This window comes from Sebastes fasciatus, chromosome 15, assembly GCF_043250625.1.
Source record: "Sebastes fasciatus isolate fSebFas1 chromosome 15, fSebFas1.pri, whole genome shotgun sequence".
NCBI lineage: Eukaryota > Metazoa > Chordata > Actinopteri > Perciformes > Sebastidae > Sebastes > Sebastes fasciatus.
In genome coordinates, this window is record NC_133809.1 from 118,408 (window position 1) to 131,017 (window position 12,610).

Consider the following 12,610-nt stretch of genomic DNA (forward strand, 5'->3'; position numbering starts at 1 on the left):
CTGTATGTTTCAGCTCCTTCCACAGATGTTCAATAGGATTTAGATCAGGGCTCATAGAAGGCCACTTCAGAACAGTCCAATATTTAGTTCTTAGCCATTCTTGGGTGTTTTTAGATGTGTTTTGGGTCATTATCCTGTTTGAGGACCCATGACCTGCAACTGAGACCAAGCTTTCTGACACTGGGCAGCACATTTCGCTCCAAAATGCCTTGATAGTCTTGAGATGTCATTGCACCCTGCACAGATTCAAGACACCCTGTGCCAGATGCAACAAAGCAGCCCCAGAACATAACCGAGCCTCCTCCATGTTTCACATTAGGTACAGTGTTCTTTTCTTTGGATGCTTCATCTCTTCGTCTGTGAACATAGAGCTGATGTGACTTGCCAAAAAGCTCCAGTTTTGTCTCATCTGTCCAAAGGACATTCTCACAGAAGCTTTGTGGCTTGTCAATATGCATTTTGGAAAATTCCAGTCTCGCTTTTTTATGATTTGGTGTCCTCCTGGGTTGTCTTCCATTAAGTCCACTTTAGCTCAAACAGTGACGGATGGTGCGATCTGACACTGATGTACCTTGACCTTGGAGTTCACCTCTAATCTCTTTGGAAGTTGTTCTGGGCTCTTTGGTTACCATTCGTATTATCCGTCTCTTCAATATGTCATCAATTTTCCCCTTGCGGCCACGTCCAGGGAGGTAGGCTACAGTCCCATGGACCTTAAACTTCTGAATAATATGAGCAGCTGTAGTCACAGGAACATCATGCTGCTTGGAGATGGTCTTATAGCCTTTACCTTTAACATGAAGGTCTATAATGTTCTTTCTGATCTCCTGAGACAACTCTCTCCTTAGCTTTCTGTGGTCCATGTTCAGTGTGGTACACACCATGATGCCAAACAGCACAGTGACTACTTTTCACCCTTTAAATAGGCAGACTGACTGATTACAAGTTTGAAGACACCTGTGATGCTAATTACAGGACACACCTTAGTTTAATATGTCCCTATGGTCACATTATTTTACATCTTTTCTAGGGCTACCATCATTTTTGTCCAGTTTCATCAGTTTGTTTTTTAAAATGATTCTGTTGAACCACAATTCAAAAACAATGTCTGATTTTCATTAGTTCATTTTCAGTACATTTTTATTTAGTATTACTTTTGTCAGTTTCAAGTTATTTCAGTGACCATTGTGGGTTTTTCTCTCTTTAACGGAAGAGTACCAACAACTTTGCCCACGTCTGTATATATATATATATATACATATATATATATGTGCACATATATATATATGACTATATACTGTATATATGAATAATATCTAGAATCTGTAGTTATACACATACATATATATACATATATATATATATATATATATGTATATATACATTTCCTGCTGTTCCACTGATATTTCCGAGCCTCTGAGCGGGTCCCTGAAGGGGTTGATAAATTGGTCAACAAGCCCCCCCCCTCCCCCCTCCCCCCTCCTCCCTCCTCACTCCTCCCCCCCCTCCCCCCCCCCTCCCCCCTCCCCCCTCCTCCCCCCCCCCCCCCCCCCCCCCCCCCCTCCCCCCTCCTCCCTCCCCCTCCCCCCCCCCCCCTCTCCCCCTCCCCCCCCCCCCTCCCCCCCCCCCCCCCCTCCCCCCCTCTCTCTCTGCCTCGCTCCGCTCCTCTTCTTCCGGGACGGATCCGGGACTTCTGCTCCACTTTGTTCGGTGAGTTCTCCGGTACCGGATCAGAACACGGTGGAGTCCGACCCAGACGAGTTCTACTGGGTTCTACTGGGTTCTACTGGGTTCTACTGGGTTCTACTGACTGAGAGCGGAACTACAGAGTCCTCTAACCCAGACCTCCATGTGGAGGACTAACAAAGACCGCTCTCTGCTGATCCGGATCCGGTCCTCCTCTAGTCCTCCTGTCCTCCCGCCCAGGACTCCCGGGCTGGACTTGGACTAGGCTGTAGTTGGTGTCAGTGAGCCGGTTCTGGTTCTGGTTCTGGTTCTGGTTCTGGTCCTGGTCTTCAGAGATGCCGCTCCTCCACCGGAGAGCCTTCAACCGGCAGAATCCCCCGGTAGACCTGCAGCCCGACGAGGAGGTCTTCCTCTGCAAGATCACACACGAGATCTTCAGGAGCTACGAGTGAGTACCTCATCTAGTCCCCCTGGTCCACCTGGTCCCCCCTAGTCCCCCTAGTCCACCTGGTCCCCCCAAGTCCCCCTGATCCCCCCTAATCCCCCTGGTCCACCTGGTCCCCCCTAGTCCCCCCTAGTCCCCCTGGTCCCCCTTAGTCCCCCTGGTCCACCTGGTCCACCTGGTCCCCCCTAGTCCCCCTGATCCCCCCTAGTCCCCCTGGTCCACCTGGTCCCCCTAGTCCCCCCTAGTCCCCCTGGTCCCCCTTAGTCCCCCTGGTCCACCTGGTCCCCCCTAGTCCCCCTGGTCCCCCCTAGTCCCCCTGGTCCCCCTTAGTCCCCCTGGTCCACCTGGTCCCCCCTAGTCCCCCTGGTCCCCCCTAGTCCCCCTGGTCCCCCTTAGTCCCCCTGGTCCACCTGGTCCCCCCTAGTCCCCCTAGTCCCCCTGGTCCCCCTTAGTCCCCCTGGTCCACCTGGTCCCCCCTAGTCCCCCTGGTCCCCCCTAGTCCCCCTGGTCCCCCTTAGTCCCCCTGGTCCACCTGGTCCCCCCTAGTCCCCCTGGTCCCCCCTAGTCCCCCTGGTCCCCCTTAGTCCCCCTGGTCCACCTGGTCCCCCTAGTCCCCCTAGTCCACCTGGTCCCCCCAAGTCCCCCTGATCCCCCCTAGTCCCCCTGGTCCACCTGGTCCCCCTAGTCCCCCTAGTCCCCCTGGTCCCCCTTAGTCCCCCTGGTCCACCTGGTCCCCCCTAGTCCCCCTGGTCCCCCCTAGTCCCCCTGGTCCCCCTTAGTCCCCCTGGTCCACCTGGTCCCCCCTAGTCCCCCTGGTCCCCCCTAGTCCCCCTGGTCCCCCCTAGTCCCCCTGGTCCACCTGGTCCCCCCTAGTCCCCCCTAGTCCCCCTGGTCCCCCTTAGTCCCCCTGGTCCACCTGGTCCCCCCTAGTCCCCCTGGTCCCCCCTAGTCCCCCTGGTCCCCCTTAGTCCCCCTGGTCCACCTGGTCCCCCCTAGTCCCCTAGTCCACCTGGTCCCCCCAAGTCCCCCTGGTCCCCCCTAGTCCCCCTGGTCCCCCTGGTCCACCTGGTCCCCCCTAGTCCACCTGGTCCCCCCTAGTCCCCCTAGTCCACCCGGTCCCCCCAAGTCCCCCTGGTCCCCCCTAGTCCCCCTGGTCCACCTGGTCCCCCCTAGTCCACCTGGTCCCCCCTAGTCCCCCTAGTCCACCTGGTCCCCCCAAGTCCCCCTAGTCCACCTGGTCCCCCCAAGTCCCCCTGGTCCCCCCTAGTCCCCCTGGTCCCCCTGGTCCACCTGGTCCCCCCTAGTCCACCTAGTCCACCTGGTCCCCCCAAGTCCCCCCTAGTCCCCCTAGTCCCCCTGGTCCCCCTGGTCCCCCCTAGTCCCCTAGTCCCCCTGGTCCCCCTGGTCCCCCCGTAGTCCCCCTGGTCCCCCTGGTCCCCCTGGTCCCCCTAGTCCCCCTGGTCCCCCTGGTCCCCCCTGGTCCCCCTGGTCCCCCTGGTCCACCTGGTCCCCCTGGTCCCCCTGGTCCCCCCTGGTCCCCCTGGTCCCCCTGGTCCCCCTGGTCCCCCTGGTCCCCCTGGTCCCCCTGGTCCCCCCTGGTCCCCCCTGGTCCCCCTGGTCCCCCCTGGTCCCCCTGGTCCCCCTGGTCCCCCTGGTCCCCTGGTCCCCCTGGTCCCCCTGGTCCCCCTGGTCCCCCTGGTCCCCCCTGGTCCCCCCTGGTCCCCCTGGTCCCCCTGGTCCCCCTAAGGGCTGTATGTAATTCATATTGTTTTATGATAAGAAGTTTCAAAGTGTTTTAGTTCTTCATGACTTTAAAGGTTTACCTTTAAACCAGGTTTACCTTTAAACCAGGTTTACCTTTAAACCAGGTTTACCTTTAAACCAGGTTTACCTTTAAACCAGGTTTACCATGGACACCATGAACACCATGAACACCATGAACACCATAAACACCATGAACACCATAAACACCATAAACACCATGAACACCATGAACACCATGAACACCATGAACACCATGAACACCATAAACACCATGAACACCATGAACACCATAAACACCATGAACACCATGAACACCATGAACACCATGAACACCATAAACACCATAAACACCATGGACACCATAAACACCATGAACACCATGAACACCATGAACACCATAAACACCATAAACACCATAAACACCATGAACACCATGAACACCATAAACACCATGAACACCATAAACACCATGAACACCATAAACACCATGAACACCATGAACACCATGAACACCATGAACACCATAAACACCATGAACACCATAAACACCATAAACACCATGAACACCATAAACACCATAAACACCATGGACACCATAAACACCATGAACACCATGAACACCATAAACACCATGAACACCATGAACACCATAAACACCATAAACACCATGAACACCATGAACACCATGAACACCATAAACACCATGAACACCATGAACACCATAAACACCATAAACACCATGAACACCATGAACACCATGAACACCATGAACACCATAAACACCATAAACACCATGAACACTATAAACACCATGAACACCATAAACACCATGAACACCATGAACACCATGAACACCATGAACACCATGGACACCATAAACACCATGAACACCATGAACACCATGAACACCATAAACACCATGAACACCATGAACACCATAAACACCATAGACACCATGGACACCATGAACACCATGAACACCATGAACAACATGAACACCATAAACACCATGAACACCATGAACACCATAAACACCATGAACACCATGAACACTATAAACACCATGGACACCATGGACACCATGGACACCATGAACACCATGGACACCATGGACACTATGAACACCATAAACACCATGAACACCATAAACACCATGGACACCATGGACACTATAAACACCATGAACACCATGAACACCATGAACACCATGAACACCATAAACACCATGAACACCATAAACACCATAAACACCATAAACACCATGGACACCATAAACACCATGAACACCATGGACACTATAAACACCATGAACACCATGGACACTATAAACACCATGAACACCATGAACACCATAAACACCATGGACACCATAAACACCATGGACACTATAAACACCATGAACACCATGGACACCATGGACACTATGAACACCATAAACACTATGAACACCATAAACACCATGGACACTATGAACACCATGAACACCATGGACACCATGGACACCATGGACACTATGAACACCATAAACACCATGAACACCATGAACACCATGGACACCATGGACACTATAAACACCATGAACACCATGAACACCATGAACACCATAAACACCATGGACACCATGGACACTATAAACACCATGAACACCATGAACACCATGAACACCATGAACACCATAAACACCATGAACACCATGAACACTATGAACACCATAAACACCATGAACACCATGAACACCATAAACACCATGGACACTATAAACACCATGAACACCATGAACACCATGAACACCATAAACACCATGAACACCATAAACACCATGGACACTATAAACACCATGAACACCATAAACACCATGAACACCATGAACACCATAAACACCATGGACACCATAAACACCATGAACACCATGGACACTATAAACACCATGAACACCATGGACACTATAAACACCATGAACACCATGAACACCATAAACACCATGAACACCATAAACACCATGGACACTATGAACACCATGAACACCATGGACACCATGGACACTATGAACACCATAAACACCATGAACACCATAAACACCATGGACACTATGAACACCATGAACACCATGGACACTATGAACACCATAAACACCATGAACACCATGAACACCATGAACACCATGAACACCATGGACACTATAAACACCATGAACACCATGAACACCATAAACACTATAAACACCATGGACACTATGAACACCATGGACACCATGGACACCATGGACACTATGAACACCATAAACACCATGAACACCATGAACACCATGGACACCATGGACACTATAAACACCATGAACACCATAAACACCATAAACACCATGGACACTATAAACACCATGAACACCATGAACACTATAAACACCATGAACACTATGAACACCATAAACACTATGAACACCATAAACACCATGGACACTATGAACACCATGAACACCATGGACACCATGGACACCATGGACACTATGAACACCATAAACACCATGAACACCATGAACACCATGAACACCATGGACACCATGGACACTATAAACACCATGAACACCATGAACACCATGAACACCATAAACACCATGGACACCATGGACACCATAAACACCATGAACGCCATGAACACCATGAACACCATGAACACCATAAACACCATGAACACCATGAACACTATGAACACCATAAACACCATGAACACCATGAACACCATAAACACCATGGACACTATAAACACCATGAACACCATGAACACCATAAACACCATGAACACCATAAACACCATGGACACTATGAACACCATGAACACCATGGACACCATGGACACTATGAACACCATAAACACCATGAACACCATAAACACCATGGACACTATGAACACCATGAACACCATGGACACTATGAACACCATAAACACCATGAACACCATGAACACCATGAACACCATGAACACCATGGACACTATAAACACCATGAACACCATGAGCACCATAAACACCATGGACACTATAAACACCATGAACACCATGAACACCATGAACACCATGAACACCATAAACACCATGAACACTATGAACACCATAAACACCATGAACACCATAAACACCATGGACACCATGAACACCATAAACACCATGGACACTATAAACACCATGAACACCATGAACACCATAAACACCATAAACACCATGAACACCATGAACACCATGAACACCATGGACACTATAAACACCATAAACACCATGAACACCATGAACACCATGAACACCATGAACACCATAAACACCATAAACACCATAAACACCATAAACACCATAAACACCATAAACACCATAAACACCATAAACACCATAAACACCATGAACACCATGAACACCATAAACACCATAAACACTATGAACACCATGAACACCATGAACACCATGAACACCATAAACACCATGAACACCATGAACACTATGAACACCATAAACACCATGAACACCATAAACACCATAAACACCATGAACACCATGAACACCATAAACACCATAAACACCATGAACACCATGAACACCATGAACACCATGAACACCATAAACACCATGAACACCATGAACACTATGAACACCATAAACACCATGAACACCATAAACACCATAAACACCATAAACACCATGGACACTATAAACACCATGAACACCATGAACACCATGAACACCATGAACACCATAAACACCATAAACACCATAAACACCATAAACACCATAAACACCATAAACACCATGAACACCATGAACACCATAAACACCATAAACACCATAAACACCATAAACACCATGAACACCATGGACACTATAAACACCATGAACACCATGAACACCATGAACACCATGAACACCATAAACACCATGAACACCATGGACACCATGGACACTATAAACACCATGAACACCATGAACACCATGAACACCATGAACACCATGAACACCATAAACACCATGAACACCATGAACACTATGAACACCATAAACACCATGAACACCATAAACACCATAAACACCATGAACACTATAAACACCATGAACACCATGAACACCATGAACACCATGAACACCATGAACACCATAAACACCATAAACACCATGAACACCATGAACACCATGAACACCATAAACACCATGAACACCATGAACACCATAAACACCATGAACACCATGAACACTATGAACACCATAAACACCATGAACACCATGAACACCATAAACACCATGAACACCATGAACACTATGAACACCATAAACACCATAAACACCATGAACACCATAAACACCATGAACACCATGGACACTATAAACCCATGAACACCATGAACACCATGAACACCATAAACACCATGGACACCATGGACACTATAAACCCATGAACACCATGAACACCATGAACACCATAAACACCATGGACACCATGGACACTATAAACACCATGAACACCATGAACACCATGAACACCATAAACACCATGGACACCATGGACACTATAAACACCATGAACACCATGAACACCATGAACACCATGAACACCATAAACACCATAAACACCATAAACACCATGGACACTATAAACACCATGAACACCATGGACACCATGAACACCATGAACAATGTCCTTTTGAGAGAAGTGCTCCACATGAGTCACTGGCGAGTCACTGGCGAGTCCCGGGCCGGTCACTGGCGAGTCACTGGCGAGTCACGGGCCGGTCACTGGCGAGTCATGGATGAGTCCCGGGCCGGTCACTGGCGAGTCACGGGCCGGTCACATAGTCATCCCATCCTTCTGTCCCGTCCCGTGTCCTCAGTGACTTCTTCGAGAGGACCATCCTGTGTAACAGTCTGGTGTGGAGCTGCTGTCTGACGGGCCGGGCCGGTTTCACCTACCTGGAGGCGGTGGACAGCGAGCGGCGGGCCAAGCAGAGCCTGCAGAGCTTCTCTCTGTCTCTTGTGGTCCCGCTGCTCCACCTCGCCGCTCTGAGCCGCCGCTGCAGACTGACGGAGCTCTGCGAGGACGTCTTCGCCTTCGTCAAAGACCGCTTCTTCCCCGGAGAGATGGTGGACGTCACGGGACGCCACGGAGCCAGGTACACCAGCGTATAGTTATTATTATAGTTAACCTGCTCAGGTACACCACTCAGCGTTATGAATATCATTATATAATGTGTGTGTGTGTGTGTGTGTGTGTGGTAGACATGTGTGTGAGGTCCTCCAGGTCACCTCTCCTCACTCCAGCGCTAACGGAGCGCCGACCGCTAACGGCCACGCCGACCCGGCCGGCGGCGACACCATCGTCATCAGCGACAGCGACGAGGACGGCCACGCCTTCCAGAGTCCCCCGGCACGGGTCAACGGGTCAGTAGGTCAAAGGTCACCACTGTTACAGTCAGTCCAGGTGTTTCCAGGTGTTGTGATGTCCCTTGAGTCGCTCACTGAATAAAGTTAGGAAGGAGTGAGACCTCCTGTAGCTGCTCTGTCAGAGGGGAGAGGTGCATTGTGGGTAATCTGACCGTGTGCGTGCGTGTCAACAGGAAGAGGAAGAAGCCTCTCAGTCCGTCAGTGTTTAAATACTCAGTGAGGATGATGAAGGACGAAGGCAGCGAGCCGTTCACTGTGAGAGCCAATCAGATCAGGTGAGGAAGTGACATCATCGTCGTACACCGCTCATCCATCAATAATGAAACAATGTTGCTGATCAGCTGATTTCACTGATCGATCAATTAGAAGAGTAAAGAGTGAGGACGTGTCTCCGCTGATGTTTCAGTCGCAGGAAGTCCAGCGTGTCCAAAGAGAGACTGAAGCTGCTGTTCAAACAACACTGTGAACCTCAGAACGGAACCATTGTCCTCAAGGTCAGAACCAGCACCAGAACCACCACATTCACCTTATTCACCGGATATTAGTACCACGACATGAACCACCACATTCACCATATTCACCGGATATTAGTACCACGACATGAACCACCACATTCACCATATTCACCGGATATTAGTACCACGACATGAACCACCACATTCACCATATTCACCGGATATTAGTACCACGACATGAACCACCACATTCACCATATTCACCGGATATTAGTACCACGACATGAACCACCACATTCACCATATTCACCGGATATTAGTACCACGACATGAACCACCACATTCACCATATTCACCGGATATTAGTACCACGACATGAACCACCACATTCACCATATTCACCGGATATTAGTACCACGACATGAACCACCACATTCACCATATTCACCGGATATTAGAACCACGACATGAACCACCACATTCACCATATTCACCGGATATTAGTACCACGACATGAACCACCACATTCACCATATTCACCGGATATTAGTACCACGACATGAACCACCACATTCACCATATTCACCGGATATTAGTACCACGACATGAACCACCACATTCACCATATTCACCGGATATTAGAACCACGACATGAACCACCACATTCACCATATTCACCGGATATTAGTACCACGACATGAACCACCACATTCACCATATTCACCGGATATTAGTACCACGACATGAACCACCACATTCACCATATTCACCGGATATTAGAACCACGACATGAACCACCACATTCACCATATTCACCGGATATTAGAACCACGACATGAACCACCACATTCACCATATTCACCGGATATTAGTACCACGACATGAACCACCACATTCACCATATTCACCGGATATTAGAACCACGACATGAACCACCATATTCACCATATTCACCATATTCACCATATTCACCGGATATTAGAACCACGACACTACACATAATATTAGACTTCCCGTGTGTTGGTGGTGACTTCCCGTGTGCCGACGGTGACTTCCCGTGTGTTGATGGTGACTTCCCGTGTGTTGACGGTGACTTCCCGTGTGCCGACGGTGACTTCCCGTGTGTTGACGGTGACTTCCCGTGTGCCGACGGTGACTTCCTGTGTGTTGATGGTGACTTCCTGTCTCTCAGCCCTCCACAGTGATGAAGTACCGGCTGTCTGAACAAACCTTCTCTCAGTTCTTCCCGGATGAGCCCCCCCTGTTCCCCTTCAGCCCCCCCTCTAAAGGTGGAGGACGTGGCTCCCCTGGACAGGTGAGAGTGATGATGATGATGATGATGATGTTTGTGTTGCCTCCACACGGCTCTCAACATGGCGGCGGCTGTGTGTTTGCAGGCGAGCTCGTCGCTGCTGAAGGCGGCGGCGGCGGAGAAGTTGAAGCTGCTGCAGCAGAGGGAGGACATGGCTCGGCTGAAAAAGGAGAAGGAGGAGTTGCAGGAGGCCAAGAGGAGGGAGAGGGAGGACAGAGAGAGGCTGAAGGAGGAGCAGAGGAGGAGGTTTGAGGAGGAGAAACAGAGGAGGAAGATGGAGAAGGACAGGGTAGGTATGGTACTACTATAGTACTACCACTACTACTACTAGTACTACTATAGTACTACCACTACTACTACTAGTACTACTATAGTACTACCACTACTACTACTAGTACTACTATAGTACTACCACTACTACTACTAGTACTACTATAGTACTACCACTACTACTACTACTAGTACTACTATAGTACTACCGCTACTACTACTAGTACTACTATAGTACTACCACTACTACTACTAGTACTACCGCTACTACTACTAGTACTACTATAGTACTACCGCTACTACTACTAGTACTACTATAGTACTACCACTACTACTACAAGTACTACTATAGTACTACCACTACTACTACTAGTACTACTATAGTACTACCGCTACTACTACTAGTACTACTATAGTACTACCGCTACTACTACTAGTACTACTATAGTACTACCACTACTACTACTAGTACTACTATAGTACTACCACTACTACTACTAGTACTACTATAGTACTACCACTACTACTACTAGTACTACTATAGTACTACCGCTACTACTACTAGTACTACTATAGTACTACCGCTACTACTACTAGTACTACTATAGTACTACCGCTACTACTACTAGTACTACTATAGTACTACCGCTACTACTACTAGTACTACTATAGTACTACCGCTACTACTACTAGTACTACTATAGTACTACCGCTACTACTACTAGTACTACTATAGTACTACCGCTACTACTACTAGTACTACTATAGTACTACCGCTACTACTACTAGTACTACTATAGTACTACCGCTACTACTACTAGTACTACTATAGTACTACCACTACTACTACTAGTACTACTATAGTACTACCGCTACTACTACTGGTACTACTATAGTACTACCGCTACTACTACTAGTACTACTATAGTACTACCACTACTACTAGTACTACTACTATAGTACTACCACTACTACTACTAGTACTACTATAGTACTACCACTACTACTAGTACTACTACTATAGTACTACCACTACTACTAGTACTACTACTATAGTACTACCACTACTACTACTAGTACTACTATAGTACTACCGCTACTGCTACTATAGTACTACCACTACTACTAGTACTACTACTATAGTACTACCACTACTAGTACTACTACTATAGTACTACCACTACTACTAGTACTACTACTATAGTACTACCGCTACTACTACTAGTACTACTATAGTACTACCGCTACTACTACTATAGTACTAC

General features: G+C 48.3%; 1 protein-coding gene across 8 annotated transcripts in view; it reads left to right on the forward strand.

Moving 5' to 3' along the window:
- Nucleotides 1–1,641: 1,641 nt before the first annotated feature.
- baz1a (bromodomain adjacent to zinc finger domain, 1A) overlaps nucleotides 1,642–12,610 on the forward strand; it is a 42,065-nt gene continuing 31,096 nt past the window's right edge. For all 8 annotated transcript variants that reach the window (XR_012597212.1, XR_012597210.1, XR_012597209.1 and 5 more), the window contains exons 1-7: nucleotides 1,642–2,134; nucleotides 8,759–9,037; nucleotides 9,144–9,305; nucleotides 9,482–9,583; nucleotides 9,715–9,802; nucleotides 10,956–11,078; nucleotides 11,161–11,364. Coding sequence is in view for 4 of the 8 variants with exons in the window: in XM_074660029.1 (XP_074516130.1) it covers nucleotides 2,022–2,134; nucleotides 8,759–9,037; nucleotides 9,144–9,305; nucleotides 9,482–9,583; nucleotides 9,715–9,802; nucleotides 10,956–11,078; nucleotides 11,161–11,364 (1,071 nt within the window). In the remaining 4 variants the exon portion in view is untranslated. The remainder of the gene's footprint in view (nucleotides 2,135–8,758; nucleotides 9,038–9,143; nucleotides 9,306–9,481; nucleotides 9,584–9,714; nucleotides 9,803–10,955; nucleotides 11,079–11,160; nucleotides 11,365–12,610) is intronic.